Genomic DNA, 16439 nt, shown 5'->3' with positions numbered 1-16439 from the left:
CAAGGAGGCTAGGTCAGATTAGCCTTGGAAAGAAAGGTGGTGGGTTTGATATGGTTTCATAATGTTACGAAATGAAATTAATTTTCCCATCTGCTGGTCTACTTTGCTTGAAATGGAAGTTAAAGGGGGACAATAGCTGACCATGAGCTAGAATTTCATCACCTACTTTATCTCTTTTAATAATTCCATCTTATTGCAGATTGAGTTTTAGTTCGATATTTCGATATTATATTGAAACGCATTATTCTCTTATTTAAGGGTTAGAGAATAACTATAAATAGTTATAAGTACTATAATATCAAAAAGAACAGATTTTTTAGAGTAACGTATTTGGATGATAGAATCCAGACAATGTGATTTCTATTGTAATTGATAAAAAGGAAAAATCTAATTGAGAAGAACCAGATTATGATCTTGATCATCTTACTATATCAAAATTTGAAATTTAAATTATTTACTTTAATTTGACATGTTTTGGTCGATAAAAGTATTATGGAGATTCTTTTACTATAAGCCAAATTGCATTTGACCTCAATTACTCAAAAATGGGTAAATTAATTTCTATACGTTAGATTAGAGAATAAACCAGTTCTTCCCTTAAAAGTTTTATCTCTAATTTTATTGTTAAAAACCGATCATTGTACGTCAACATAAGGAACATATGGCATACAACATGAAATTGTCTGGTTATTTCGTCATCCACGTCAGTTTTTAACCGTAGATATAACTGTAATTTTTAATAGAAATGACCAGTTTGTTGTTTGATCTAACAAACATTGTACAAAGACTAATTTGTCTTCCTTTTTTTTTTGTAAAGGGGGCAAAATACAACTTAAAAATGATTGAATTAAATTAATGACATTCTAAAAGTAAAGAATCAAATTAAATCTTATCAAGGTATTGAAATTAAACCCTATATATTTTGAGGAAGATTGAGGATCAAAATCATAATTTGATGAATTGGGAAGTAAGGGGCAGCAACTTGTTGCCAGGCTGGTGAGAAAACAAGATTCATTGCCCTATGATGTTGGCATAAAATAAGGGCATGTCTTGATGGTATATTGGCCATATAATGATGGCTATATTGTTTGCAGTTTGTTCCATTTTGGAAGGGGAAAAAAATCATATTCGTATCATTTGTGATGGACTACCAAATTTCCTTTACAAGTTTTAACATGGTAATTATTTAATGTCCCTCAGTTTTAGGTATTTATTAACCTGTAATTGCATGTTCCTCAATTTTCCATTTTTAGGTCAATTTGTATGGGTTTTGATGCGTAGACACAGCGGGATAAGATTTGATTATTTTTTATATTTCTTATCCTAATTTCACTCTAAACCCTAACTGGCTGAGTTTACGGTTTTCTGTCAGCCTTTTTCTCCAAGGGTAAGTCAGAAATTTTTTATTAGAGGGACCAAGATGAAAAAATAAATTTCATGATAAAAAGTTAAATTGAATTGATAATTTTTAAGAGGGTCTAAAATTGGAATAAAACCATTTTATCCCGGGCCAGGCCCTTGACTCTTTTTGGAATCGCTTTGCTTTTCTTATTTCAAAACCACAATGACTGACCAGGTGACTGTTGTGAATAAATCCAAACAAAGTGGATAAACACAGTGAAATGCCCAAAGAGCTGTTGGCTCAGCATTCAGAATCCAGTAGACCATTACGGCATTACCCATCCATTTTGGGGCCTTCAAGACTACCACATAACATCAGAGAGGCAGAAACTAAAAAGCAAAACTGAATTAGGCTTAGAGATTCATTTTTAAAAAAAAGTATTGGATTTTCATTCAATAAATCGGGTAATGTCTAATGTGAGATCTTATTATAGTGAAATCTTATAGTATTTTTTTTAAATTAATGGTCGTGGTCAAAAGAAAATAATAAGGTGACTATAGTCATTTGATCAAATAATGTCAAAAACTGGTAAAATTGTGCTAATGATTGAGAACTTGTTAAATCAGTTACCAAATACATTGATTTTCTTTGAAAACTAGTTTCTTTCCTTCTTTTGTATTGAAATCGATTGAATTGGTTAAAAGATAAACACACGTTTTTAATGCAAATCCTACATGGCATGACCAACGGTGGATTGATGTTTTTTTTTTCTTATTTTTTATTTCAACCATTAATTTAAAAGAATCTCACGAAATTCTACTAGATCTTTAAATAGATGTCATTGAAGAAATTGTTGTTTTGATGTATCAAAGATTTCGAGATAACAACGTAAATGAAAGTAACTTAGATCATTTCATAATCTACCTTCAACCAACAAGTGTTAGAGTGCAATGATAAGAGACATTACACTCTTAAAAGAAAAACTTAAATTTAAACTTTAAAAACGACATTATTGAAAATGAAAACCACAAAACTTTGAATACATTAATCTCCATAAACCAAATTATAATCCAATGTTTTGCCTTCTACCAAAGTGCAAACTATCCTTACAATAAGAATCCCATGTTCTTTTGTTTCTGGCTTGTTTGAATTATTGGCAACTTTGCTTGAATTTAATCTATTACAAAAAAAGAGAAAAAAAAGAGAAAATCATAAATGTTATTAGCATTACTTTTTTTATCACGTTAGATCTAAATAGTTCATCCAATACATATATGTATGTTTAAGTGTTTTAAATATACTTCACATTAGATACAAATTGTCATGTAATGCCTATATTTGATAGTTAGAATGATGGAAGAACATGATTGATTTAATTACAAATACTTTTGAAAATTTAATCATTTTATTTTAAAATTAATGAATCTATTAGAAACTGTGCAATAGTTTAAGGATCTCGTAGAATCTTATAAAAGGAACTTTGGAAGGTAAAAACCTTTTCAAAAGTTCGACCTTTTAGATAGAGGCTGGGCTATGACATCCTTCCTATGATTGAGAGATGTGACATGTTTTCCCAATAGGCGAACTTGAGGGAGGCATTTACATTATGTAGTATTTATAATGATTTGCTTTGTTTGTATTTCTACAATGTGATCGATTGGCTCGAGACAACTATGCGGAAGATGGATAAAAAAGCCTTCACTAGTTTTCTTGTGCTTCTCTGGCAACTATGGGAGGCAAGGAATTAGTTCATGCATCAGGGGCGAGTTTCTTCCCCTCAAGATGTAATGTTAAGGGCTTGATCCTTTCCATCATGAGTTCTTGGTGCATAACCTTCTTTATGCTCCTCCATTGTTACCTCGACGTCCGTTAATGTTGACGCAGCATGGAATGTGGAGACAAGATCTGCTACTTGCGAAGCCATTGTTCATGACCACGAAGGACTGGTGCTAGCTGGTTTCACCTGTTCGATTGCTGAAGCTTTTGGCACTTCTTTAGCTGAGGCTGTCGCTTTAGCTTGTGCTGTTCAGAAGGCCTTTGAGAAGAGTTTCTACCGAATTATCCTAGATTTTGATGTTGTTAGCTTTTCTTTTGCTATAGATCAATTAATCGTGTTGCTCATTGTTTTGCACATTGATTGATGGATAAAAATGTTACTTTTGAATTTGGTTTGAATTATCTGGATTTCATCCATCAGTAGATGTGTTGAATGATATTTCTTAGTTATGCCCTTTGGGCCTTTTTTATTTTAGAAAAAAAAGAGTATCCACGTGTCGAGTTAGATTTGCAAGAACCAACAGCTTTACCATACGATCACATACACAGAAAAACAGTCCGATTTGCAAAAACCCCTCGAAAGCCTAAAACCCTTCAGCCCCAAAACACAAAAACCCTCCAATATCTTCCACCAAAAATGTCCGCCGCCAGGTCCGTCCTCCGTTCCGCTGCCACCCGAGCGACCGCGGCCGCGAGGCTCGCCGGTGCAACCAAGTCCATGCCACGACCCGCTTGCTCGCCCTTTCGGATCTCTAAGCAAAACCCGTTTCCTGCTCGCATTTTCAGGTAATGGTTATTATTAATTCTTCTCTTGTACTCGTTTATGAAATAAATTAACAGTATAGTTCTAAAATGAATTTGAAAAGGTCACCGGTGGAGATGAGCTGCTGTGTGGAAACGCTGCTACCTTATCACACAGCCACTGCTTCTGCTTTGTTGACTTCCATGCTTTCTGTTTCTCGCCGGAGATCCAATTGGACGGCTGAAGGTATTCCTATCCACTTTCTTTTTTCCTTTTCATTTTGATCTGTTGAATTATTTTAAAGGATTCAAAGTTTCTAGCTTATTTTTAATGAATCAATGGAAATTGAATTAAGATATAATGCCTCATCGAGTCAAAGTTAAAGTTCCTAGTAGAAGTATTTGATCATACTCATAGAAGCAAGATTAAAGAAAATCCTCTGAGTTAAAAGTGTGTGCACTCGTATGACAATATTCAAACCTTTTTTTTTTTTTTATGATTGCTATACCTAAACTTTGTGGTTTCCCAGTGATAAGCTTCAGTATTGGCAATTAAATACCAAGAAGGAAAGAGATATATTGTTGCAAATTTCATTAGAAGTAGAATTATGAGGGAAAGTTGGGTGTATCTGCTAAGCAAAATCGACTGACTTTAAGACTAGCATCAACCACTCGAAAACAATATCCAAATGTAGCAAATTGTACTCCCTCTTTCATCTTTTCTTTCTCTCCCCTTTTTGGATAGGTAGTAATTGCTCCTCTGCCTCGTAAATAAATGGAAGAATGTAAATTATTTTCTCCTTTTGTAGGGCAAAACCAGACTAGATGAAGGGCAAGCACAGAGAGGGAGTGACTTGCATTAGTTTTTCATTGTTAAACTTTTTGGAACTTCTACTGTAATTTCTCTTCAGTGCTTGAGGAGATCATAATTGTGAAATGGCAAGAGATTGAATGCTATGCCCTGTAATTTCATGGCTTTAGAAACATCAGATGAAATCTTGCTAAACATATTTTTAATTCAGTTAACTGATTGATTTTGAATTTACTGTTAAGCTTCTGAAAAGTGAATTTTGTGTTGTAGTTTGTCATTTTGTTTGGTTTTCTGAATGTTTAGAATTGCTTACTTGTTTACCTATGGTATGGATGGGAAAGGGTTAAAAAGGCTCTCAGGGATGCAACTTAGTTATAACTTTTCAAAGAAAAATACATGAAATCTGATATGCTTACTTTCAGATGATATAGGCTTTGCTTATGCATATTTGAGCTGAGACTGTTATTCAGCTGTTAATAAGTGTTATAACTTAACGTGAACTAAACCTTATTTACGTTCTTATTCATGCCAATATAAGGTGGATATAAGACCAATAATGATTTGTTGTTTCACTCAGATTGCAATGATGATGTATGATGAATATCGGAGAGTTCGGGCAGAGTTTTTGATAAATGCACTCTTAAGACAAGGTGGTGGAATAAAGCTTTTATAGGATATTTAGATGCTTTTCCCTGTTCATAACTTTAACAAGTTGATGAGTGACATTCTTATTAGTCAACAATTTGTAAGAAATTAAAACCATAAATAGGTGCGTTTGAAGGTGTTGTGATTCAAAGGTAGGATCAGCTGATGAATATGATATTTTGTTATTTTCATCAATGTTTGTTACAGTTAAATAAACCGAGATATTGAATTTCATTCACATCTTGACTAACTTGTGATTTCAAGAGAAATTTATAATCTCAGGATATTCTAGTTCGTGGAAATTGATGAATTGGGCATATGCTTCCACACTTGGCCTTTCCCAAGCCCTAGATTTTGAACCTATAACCATCCTAGAGTGATATCTTCTAGTTGTTCTCTTTGTGTGTCAATTAAGAGATATTTGACCTGAGTCCTTCATAAAATGCAGCCAAAATGTGAACCATACTGTTGAATTTCTTCTTTTGTGTGGATAAACTGATAATACATTTCTAATACCATACACCTTTTTTTTTCCTTTTTTTGTACTGTAGATGGATGATTGTGGTTGGGATGCGGAGCTATTCATCTCCGTGAAAAATTCCGATCAACCTCGTAGGACTTGATGCATTGTATTCTTCTTGGACGAATGTGAAAAATCTGATGTTATTACACAATATTTGTTCTGTGAGCATCTGAAAGTAGGTATCAGATAAAAACATACATTCAAAAACATTTGTTCTGTTCTTATAAGTTCAAAAAAGATATCATCACCAGGTTTAATGTTTCTTCTTCCTTGAATAATTAAAGCTCTTTAATATCATTTGTGGGTTAATATGATCAAAGTAGTTCCCCATGGATAGTATGCTTTAGAGAACAAAACCAGGTGTCTTTATTTTTAAGTAGCATTGATATCTGGATGCTGCAGAGTGAATTAATGATGCATGTTAGAGTAGAACTAATAAAATACATTTTGAACTTACAAGACCCATGGTAAAATTTGTTATAACAGATTTAACTGCTACGACGATTTGGTTTAGGATTGAAATTTTAATATTTTAAATATAAAAGGACTAAAACTGACTAATTTGAAAAATACATGCATTAAATTTATAATCTATGCATAGTATAGGGACTAATAAAGGAGTTTGACCTAAAAATGCGAGGAAAAAGCTTGCCGTTTGCTCGGCGTCATCTCATTTCTCTCTAGCTTTGTCTCAAGTCATGTTTTGAAGCTTACTAAATAGTGCTTAAAAAAAAAACTTTTAGTTTTAAAAGTACTTTCGGAAGAAAAACAGTCTGAAACAAGCTATTTTTAAATGAAATTTTTAACTTTTTAGAAATGTTTTTTAAAAGAACTTTTGAAAAAGAAAAGTTAAAATTTTTAGTTTTTCCTCTCTTAAAAGTACTTTTAGTGTTTAATTACTTTTTCACCCCTCTAATAACATAATACTTTACTTTTTTTTTGTGTTTAATTATAAATGTGTTAAAATCATTAATTAAAAATAAAAAAATATTTTTTAAAATACTAATTACAAATATTTAATGGTTATATTTAAATATTTAAAATATAATTTATATATTTTAATTAAATTTTATAAATAATTAATATTACTTAAAAATATTTAAAATTTATATTTTATATATTAAAATATTAACAAATTATAATAATTTTTTTATATTCTTACTAAAATATAATAATATTAACTAATTTAAATATTATTTAAATGCATATTTGTTATTTAATAATAACATGTATAAAATAGATATTTTATTTTTTAAAAGTATTTTTGACAGCAATTATAAACACTCAATTTTTAAATTAAATTTTTCAAAAGTACTTCTAAAAAATAATTTTTCACAACACTTTTTAAAAGTACTTTTTAAAATCATTGTCAAACTAGCCCTAAGATTAAGATTTTTTAACTTTAATAATTATAAGAAATAGTCAATTTTTAATCATAAAACCATGCAACATTAATCATGCTTATTGAAAAAAAAAACAACCTTGGGTTCTTTAAGTGGATTCCATATGTAAAGGGTTAATGTAACTTTTTAGTCCTTGAACTTTGTAATTAGGTCTATTTTAATTTTTGGACTTGGCAAAAGTAAAAGGTTTGATGATGTGATATTTTAAGATTGTGTCATGTTTAAATATTAAGGTAGATCAACAAAATGTAAAAATATTAAAATAAATCTAATAATAATTCAAGGACTAAAATTTATATTAAATTCTCAAATGTGAGATTTGACACTAAGAGAAATTTGTATAAGAGATTAGATCCATTTAAAAAAGAATAGGTATTCTCGAATTTATCATTTCATCCAACAAATTTAAACTCGAAATTTTATTTAAGAGATATCGAATTTTTTTATCGGCAAACAACTATTACACCAAAACCCTCACGTGCCACCTACTAGCAATGGCAATCTCACATCTAACATGGACCAGTTTGTTGGGTTGTCACGTTATATTGGTGTGGCTAAAACACACATTCTTATACAAAGTGGAACAGAAAATACGTGAGGAGGGAATGATGTATTACTTTAATGGTCTTACTGCAATTAAATATATCCCTCCCATGGTAATTGAGTTTTAGTTTAATTGATATTGGTACCGTTGCTAGTGCAAGAGAATACGGATTCGAGTACGCTAAAATATATATATAATTCTATTTAAAGGATGAGAAAAGGTTATGCTTAGTTCTAAACATTGTATTCTATAAAAAATAAAATAAAAAAACAGAAATAATAAGAACTTATAATGAGATTAATCTTTAAAATTTTTTAAAAAATATATTAATTAAATATTAGCTCGATTGACATTGACAATGTTACCAATGTAAGAGAACATGAGTTTGAGTCCGCTTAAGCGCACTATTCTCCTATTTAAGGGTTGGGAAAAGGCTATGGATAGTTCTAAACATTTTATAAAAAAAAACATATATAATAAAAATCTATATATCCCACCCATCTCATACAGCAATCTATATTAGATTGTTGAGGATGATAATGAATTAAATCTCATCTTATCTCACCATTTTTAAAATAATGGAATCTCATCTCATCATTGATAGAAAAAAAAAACAATAGAGGGTGTATATTATAATAAGCCACCGACTTCATTTTGTATAATAATTCATTATAAAAAATGAATTAAGACTCTCACAGAGATCATATGATCCCACAAGACTAAGGGGATAATGTTCTTATTGGAAGGGGTCTCTTAGCAAAAAGAAAAAGATAACCATATTAGACAAAAGACTTTTTTGATATAATTTATAGATCAAATGGGTTTGGTCCTTTATTATACTTCATTTTCATATAATTTGATCTTTTCTTTTCTTTTTTTGTAATTTGGTATAATTTAGTCATATGTTTTGGTTAAAATATTGGTTTTAGCCCATGTAATTCTATAGAATTTAAGATTTAGTTTCTGTATTTTGAAGTTAAAAATTAAATCCTTTTACTTTTTCAATTTAAAGATCCTAGTCCCATTATTATCGTCGTTGATAGTTTTTGTCAAATTTTATCAACTTAGCATGTTTATCTTTTGTCAATTATATGTTGCCTTGTATGAAAACAACTTAATCGATGTGCCAAGTTGAGAACTTTTTTTATAGAAAATACTAACAATATTAATAATTGGACTGGAATATTTAAATAAGAAAAGAAAGAGGAAATAAATTTCAACGTTTTAAGTACAAGGACTAAATTTCATATTCTATAAAAAGTATAAAGATTAAATCTCAAATTCTATCAAAATACAGAGACTAACAACATATTTTAACATTATACTTCTAATTAAAATGATATTTTAGATTTTTCTTAAAAATATCCCATGCAATACACACTCGCACTCTATGTCACCATAATTAGTTAGAAGCAATATTGTTGGAATTAGACCGAAATGTTCGGTCAGATTGAAAATCAATTGGTGCATCAGTTCAAAAAATGAGGTTATTGAATAAGGTTTTTTATTTTTAATATTTTTGATGATTTTTAATCATTTATTCAATCAAACCAAATCAATTAAATAGATCCAGAATCGATGATCTAATCAATTTAATTACCAATCTGATTATAAAAAAACATTGATTAGAAGAGATGTCTAGTAAGAATAATTAATGGTTAACAATTTAAACTAACCAGTGATTAAAAAGATAAAAATTAAACAACCAATTATATAAGTCGATGCTTGAATCTTGATGAATTAAAGCAGGGGGGGCCACTTGCAAATGCCAACAGCCCCAAGTAAAAAAAGTCCAACCAAACCCCAGTTAGGAATGCAACACCAGCGGTTGGTGGCGGCGGGTCGGTCGCTAGGTTGTGGCTATGAACGATTACCCGCAACGAGAGTTGGCAGACCATATTATAATACTCCCCATTTCCCCCAATAAATTCCAGTCTCTCTCTCTATTTTTGGAATGGTTAAACTGTTTGGGGGTCCCTATGTTATAAGGACAGTATCAAATTAATCCCTTTATTATTAAGTGAATCAATTTAGTCCCTATACTATTTTAATAAGAGTAGTTAACAGTTAACTATTTTTACTAACAAATGATAAAAGAACAAACTATATCAATTAGTCTTTTTAACTGTACAGGGACTAATTTGATCAGATCCCTATACTAGAGGGAACTATCAAAAATTCACCCATTCTTTTTATCTTCTTTCCTTTTCCCCCGTAAGCTACACCATTGTCAAGTACGCCACGAAAAATCACACGGCCAAACACACTAGTGAAAACATTGTAAAAAATCTCCGCCGTCCAAACAATTTCAATCACCCCCAATCACGTCTCCTTTTCGTGTTGTAAAAAAGTGGAGAAAGTCATTATTATAGGAATTGGATATGATCATACTCTGACACCCAAAAAACACATTTTTTTAATTATTATTAATAATTTAATAACACTCCTATTATTAGTAATTTTTAATTATATAATCATCATCGAAACAAAGTCCAATTTATAAGCCATTTTAGCCTCTTCTCCTTCACAGTGTTTCGGGATTTCTCGTGCTCTGTTTTTTATTCTTTGTTGAGAAAGAAGGATCCTTGCTTTGCTTTGATTATTTTTCAATGATGATGGAGCTTTTTGTATTGGGTGTACGGGAGTTGTGGTGTTCCTCCACGGTGCCAATTTCTTCTTCCATGTTCTTTCTCAACATCTCGCTGTTCGATCTCTCAGGTTCGTTCCATTTTTTCAACAATTTCTATAATTTTCTCACAATTATACCATGTCCCAAATTGCAATAAATCTGGGTAAGCTTTATTTTACAAAAAGGAATGATCTTTGAGTAAAAAAAAATTCCCAACTTTCTGTTTTTTGGATGAAATTTTTTGGCTTCACAAGCATCACCTGCTAAACTATAAATTGGGTACTGAGTATTTTGTAATAATTTTGTCATGTGTTTATAAATTCTAATGTTTGGACATGTGATTTTGTTTGGTTTTTCAGTTTCTTGGGATTTGTTGGATGGTAATACCAAAAAGGGAAGAAAACAGAGATGATTAATATATCTTTTTGCAAATTGAGATGTGGATCATGATGCTTTTGTAAATATTTGATTACAACTTAGATTTTGGGCAAATATAAAATATAATATGATAATTATGTATTGGTAGAGCAAAAATGGAAAGGCTGTTTGCCCTCAATATAGAGCAATATCATCTTTCTATACTGTATTCTATCCATTTATGTACCCCATATTTGATTAAATCTTAGATTTTGAGGGTATCAAATATAATGAAATTTATGTATCCTTAAAACCAAAAGGGAAAAGCTTTGATCCCACTTTGGAGCGAAATGGATGATTGTATACTTGTTACAGACACTCCGCCGGAGACTTCATTTGACTCCACCGGATCCATCACCTTCGCCGTCATCTCTTCTTTTGGCACAAGATTTGTTCCGTTCAGTAATACCTAAATCCATTACCTCTAACAACTGAACAACTCCTATAAGACATGGTCACTTCACACACATAGTCGATCTAACTAGAAATCAATGAGTGATAGGTGAACCTATTAACGAGCACCATGTGGTATAAGGGGTCAACTCATAGCACCTCAATTAGTAGACTCGCAAAGTTTAAGGGAAAGTGTTAGTATAGGGCACATGAATAAATATAGAGCTTACATAGGCTTAAAGCTTATTTAACCTGTAACTGTGGTACCATTGGGTCTAGTGATACCAACTTTCCTAAAAGGTAATTTATATGAGATAAGTTAGGGGTTCTTCCCTTGGTAGGTGGTCATGCGTCCAGGTACTGAGGTACTCTTTGCTCTGTAAACCCTCTCAAGACAACTGGTCACGGCACATTGGTTCTTGGTAGAGTACAGGAAACAAAACCATCTTTTGAGGGACAATACTTTCAATTATCGGAAACTCAATCGATTGCATAACAAACGATACTTTGAAGACTTTTCTTAAAAGAGTCGATCCCTCTTAACAATCTTTGTTGGGTGAACTGTGTTCAGCCTTTGCACCACATTCTTATATCAGCAACAGTAATCTATCCATCCATTTCTACACCCGTATTGGGGAATTGATGTCTTGATTATTCTTCATGTTGAAAATGAAGCCTAATTTTCAGATTACGAAGAAACTCTAACCTTAAAATTCATAAATTTACGTTTTAGTTAAAGTTTTCATGTATTTTAAACCTTTAAAATTTTTGTAACTTAATTTTGATTTCAACATAAAATTTTTGGCTTAACCATTACCCATTTCTACCTAAAAAAACTGTCATTTGTTTATTCAAGATATTAAGATATAATGAGCTTGTTTTACCTTTAATACAATTGAAATTTGGTATCTGAAACATGTATACAATTTTATGTGTTTGATGTGGGTGTTAGGTGGATGTTTTATGATACAGGTAGAAGGCGATATTGTGATAATGATAGATGCAAAACCCAAAAGACCAAATATAAAATGTTGCAGAACTCGCAAGCAAATGATTTAGCGTAACCTCAAAACTGAAACATTATTCTAATCTTGTTTGGTGGAACTGTGTTTTTTTATTACATGGAGTGAAACAAGAGAAAGAGAGAGAGGGGCAATGGTGGCTGGCTAATGGTTAGTGGGGGGAATCTGATAGTTGAAACAGAGTGGCACCACTAAAATCAGTGGGAGTTAGTGCATCGAATCAACGTGTGTAATCACCATCACACTTAAGCAATGCTATTAGGGTTTATCGTTTTTCAGCAATCAGTCTTTTCTGATTCAATGGGCTTAGGTTTCACTTTCACGCGATGTTCAATAAGTCTAAAGCATAATTAGTGTTGATTGATGATCTTGTCAGATTCTCACCATGATGATATGATGATGTGATGATAAGGTTTTACTATAATTCTCAACTAAACTTGATTAGGGATGAAAATACCCAAAAATTCAATAGGTTTTGATTCAACCTGATTCGTTAGGGTCAAGGTTGAGTTATGTTTGGGGTATATCAGGTGGTGGTTGGGGTAGGTTTTATTAAGTTAAATATCACTAAATGCTTAAGTGAAATAGTAAATAGGTCAATATCTCTGAGTAAGATAGTGGTTCAAAATTTTCTAAAAAAAAGTGTGGAACTCGACTTAACTCCGAATTTAATTAAGAATATGTTCTTGTTCTAAAATAAAGAAAATAACTTGGATAAAGGTCAGAGAGACCCAAAGAGGAGTTCCACCAGAACAAGTGAAACTTTTTGGTCCTTCCAACTGAAAGTGCAAGTAAAACATAGCCCATCAGCTTTGAACATTGGACCTAAGCTTCACTATCAAACTGTTGAAGCTGGTTTTCTTTAGACTTTTAGCCACATTCTTTTGGACTTGTCAACAGTCACTCTACAAACCTTTCGTTCAAGTCCCATGTATAGATTAATTAGCTACATAAATTAGCTAGTTGGGTTTAATTAGTTTGAGTTAAGTTATTTAGCTCAATGCTCGTAATTATTGATTGTAACTTCAGTGTAATGATTGATCATTATTGATATAAGCTTTAAGTATGAAGTTTGGGACTGATTCACCCGGTTAAGCTTAGAGTCGTATAATAGTTAAGAAATTAAGTACTAATGGAATGGTAATAAAGGTCACTTAGTTTTGACAAGAACATGTGTAGTGAAGCTGCTTGGTCTCTCTGGTCAAGGCCTTGGTTTATATACGTGGGATCTTTTAATTCGATGACGTTACGAGTTATGGCATGATTAAATTCATGTGAGCAGATAAAATTTATTAATAAATTTATGTAGTTTAATGCAACGGTATATACAAGACTACTCGAATTCGATAAAGTTATTCATGTACAGGTCCATTTGATGTGAATAGAGATTCTATCAAATATTATCAGAGGAGGTGTGCCTTGGACTGTTAGAGATCAGCTTAGCAAGTTGTTTGATGAAGAGATAAAACAATCTTATTATAACTAAACAAAAGCACGTGGTATGGAATCACATTCTTTTGTTGACATATTACAGAACTGCAAGAACATGAGAATTCCATTGTCCATTTGATGGGGAAGAAGAAGGGAATAATGCTAAAAACATGATTCGACGTATGGTCAACAAGCATAATTGAATTACGGTGAACCCAAATGCATATTTATTTTTTGAATAATTTCTTTGATTATTTTTTCTTTACACAATGTTTAGAACTATATATAGTCCTTCCTCAACCCATGAATAAGAGTATAATACGCTTCAACACAATCGAACCAATGTCTTCTTGTATTGAGATGCGTACAAATTTTAGACTTATTAAAAAAAAAACTAAAAGAAATCGGTATTCTTTTTTTTTCTCCCTACATATTTGGAATGTTCTATGTATTGAAAAAGAATGATCATGCATACAAGGGCGTAACTAGGGGCTGGCTGGGCCCGATCCCCCAACCCCTTTAAAATAGAAATCTTTTTATTGAGGTTTTTTAAAATTTTTTAAATTTTAAATTAGTAAAGATAAAATTACACATTGACCTACTTAAAAATATAAAGATTTGATTTTAATCCTTTAAAATTTGTAAAAGTATAAAGCGATTAAAATTGTGAAATTATATTTTTGCTATTGTAAAAATTATAATTTAATCTCGGCTTTCTTAAAAAAAATTCTAGTTTTTCCCTTGCATGCATACCACAAGCCATTAATGTTTCAAAAGTAAAACAATTGATACAAACCCTATTTTTGAGGTTTCACAAGAAAATTATTATTTTTAAACAATGTCATTATAGATTAGAATTATATTTGCTTTTGTTGATATAATATCAAGAACTACTTATAGCCCCTCCTCAACTAATAATGCGCTTCAACGCACTAGAATCCACGTCTTCTTCCATTAATAACAATACTCATATTAATCGAGTTTCCTAAAATATATTTTTTTAATATTTTAAAATTATTTTCATTATTTATGTATAAAAGATTTATTTATAGTATAAAAAATTATTTATAAATTCGATTCGATAAAATGGATTTTATCATTTCAACTATAGGTACCTATCCCACAGCCGCCATCAGGCCAAAATTCTATAATATATATAATATATATATGTGTATATATATTATTCCATCCATACACTTGGTAGCGCCACGTTGCTAATTTTTTTAATCTAAATTAGATCCTTAAATCTATCTAATTTATTTATGCAAATTTGATCCAATATTATCCTTTTAAAAAAAAACCCATCAAAGCTAAACACGTGAAGATTAGGTAGATAAAACCCAAAGTAACAACTTTGGTGAAATTTTGCTATTAGTCCCTATACTTAGCAAAAGTAATGGTTTTAATCTCTATACTTTTATTTGGTCAAATTTAGTCTCAGTGTTTTTCAAACATTAAAAATTATGATGCGTCAAACATATTAGCATATGTGTAACGTTATTTCAGTTTATTATTTTCACATATTACTAAAAAATTCAGTTAATGAATTACAAACTTTTATTTACGTTAAGACTAAGATTTTAAATTTTAAAAAGTATAGAGACTTATATTGATCTAATTGGAGAAAATGTACTAAATTTACAATTGTACGCATGGTAAAAAATTAGTAATTGAATTTAACCAAATAAATTTAATTTCTACTGTTTAGGTTTAGACTAAAAATTCAACAAATCCAAGAATTAAAATCAATCAAATGAAATATAAGGACTAAATCTATAACTTTCAAAAAATACAGAGTCTGATAGTAGAATTTAACCATAATTTTACAATACATTAATTCAAACATACACAACGTGATGCTTAAACAGTTAATTAAAAAAATCCATTAGTGGCAACATGTATTTAACTTATAATGGCCAACAAGAGAGGCCGGGGGAGGGGGGAATTGGAAGGGTAGTGGGGTAATTTTACACCGAGAACGTGCGATTGACGCGGGGAATGAAGGGAGTAAGGGAAGAGAGCTGTCGGGTGAGATTGATACTAGATGTCAGAAGCTGCAGCCAGCCATGCGTTGGAGTGCCTATCAACGCGCATAAAGGCCACAAAAGAAACGTGGCGAGATTTATTGGGCGCTGGGACGAACACCAGTTGGGTCCCATGCGAGCGGTTCAATAGGGGAATTTAAGTAAAAAGGAAATTTTTGAAATCAAAAGAGAAAAAACAGCCAAGTCACACGGCGAGTTAGCAGAATATGCCGACAACTTGTTCAACCTTCCGTTTTTTCTCACTTTCACCTCTTTTCTTCACGCGCATCTTTTTTTTTTTAATTACAGCCTAAACTTTTTTAGGCAGGTTAAATTTAATCAATCATCCTCAAATTATTCCCAAATTTTTTAATTGATCCATGAAATTTAAAATATCCTAATTTAATCTTTATTCTATTTGTATGGCATCAATCAAGTATTTTTTTTACTTAAGCGTTAAATGATAATTCAAATTTAATATAATGCATATTTAAAGTACATAAATAAGACTGTAAACAAGTGTACTAGCTACATAGGCAACTCGAACATAATACTAAACTTCATTTGAATATTTTAAATGTATCAAATCCATGTTGTTTACGCACGACAATTTAACCAAGGGTGTAGTTAACAAGGGCGCCAAAAATGGTAAAATGTCTTTTAGTCCATTTGAAGTTTATAAAATTATAAGTTATTATAATGATAAAATTACATTTTAATCCGTAATACTTTAAAAAC

General features: G+C 31.1%; 1 protein-coding gene and 1 long non-coding RNA gene across 5 annotated transcripts; both read left to right on the top strand.

Annotated features, from left to right (window-relative positions):
- The first annotated feature begins 3617 nt into the window (after nucleotides 1-3617).
- On the top strand, nucleotides 3618-6100 carry LOC107924955 (protein NUCLEAR FUSION DEFECTIVE 6, mitochondrial). Of its 4 annotated transcripts, XR_001691889.2 has the most exons (4): nucleotides 3643-3904; nucleotides 3985-4106; nucleotides 5248-5320; nucleotides 5867-6100. XR_001691889.2 is itself a non-coding variant. In XM_016855535.2 (3 exons), the coding sequence occupies exons 1-3, from the start codon at nucleotides 3756-3758 to the stop codon at nucleotides 5872-5874; spliced, it is 279 nt and encodes a 92-aa protein (XP_016711024.1). In that variant the 5' UTR covers nucleotides 3618-3755; the 3' UTR covers nucleotides 5875-6100. The 4 variants fall into 4 exon arrangements, 3 of the variants coding, with proteins under 3 accessions (XP_016711024.1, XP_016711023.1, XP_016711022.1); XM_016855535.2 differs by lacking the exon at nucleotides 5248-5320 and having other exon boundaries at nucleotides 3618-3904; XM_016855534.2 differs by lacking the exons at nucleotides 5248-5320; nucleotides 5867-6100 and adding an exon at nucleotides 4669-4900 and having other exon boundaries at nucleotides 3618-3904.
- A 3980-nt stretch (nucleotides 6101-10080) lies between these two features.
- On the top strand, nucleotides 10081-11075 carry LOC107924945 (uncharacterized). The gene is made up of 2 exons (XR_001691885.2): nucleotides 10081-10503; nucleotides 10774-11075. It is a non-coding gene; the product is annotated as an uncharacterized lncRNA (long non-coding RNA).
- The last annotated feature ends 5364 nt before the right edge of the window (nucleotides 11076-16439 follow it).

This window comes from Gossypium hirsutum, chromosome A10 (assembly GCF_007990345.1).
Source record: "Gossypium hirsutum isolate 1008001.06 chromosome A10, Gossypium_hirsutum_v2.1, whole genome shotgun sequence".
In the NCBI taxonomy this organism is placed as follows: Eukaryota; Viridiplantae; Streptophyta; class Magnoliopsida; order Malvales; family Malvaceae; genus Gossypium; species Gossypium hirsutum.
This window is presented reverse-complemented; position numbering and strand designations above follow the sequence as displayed.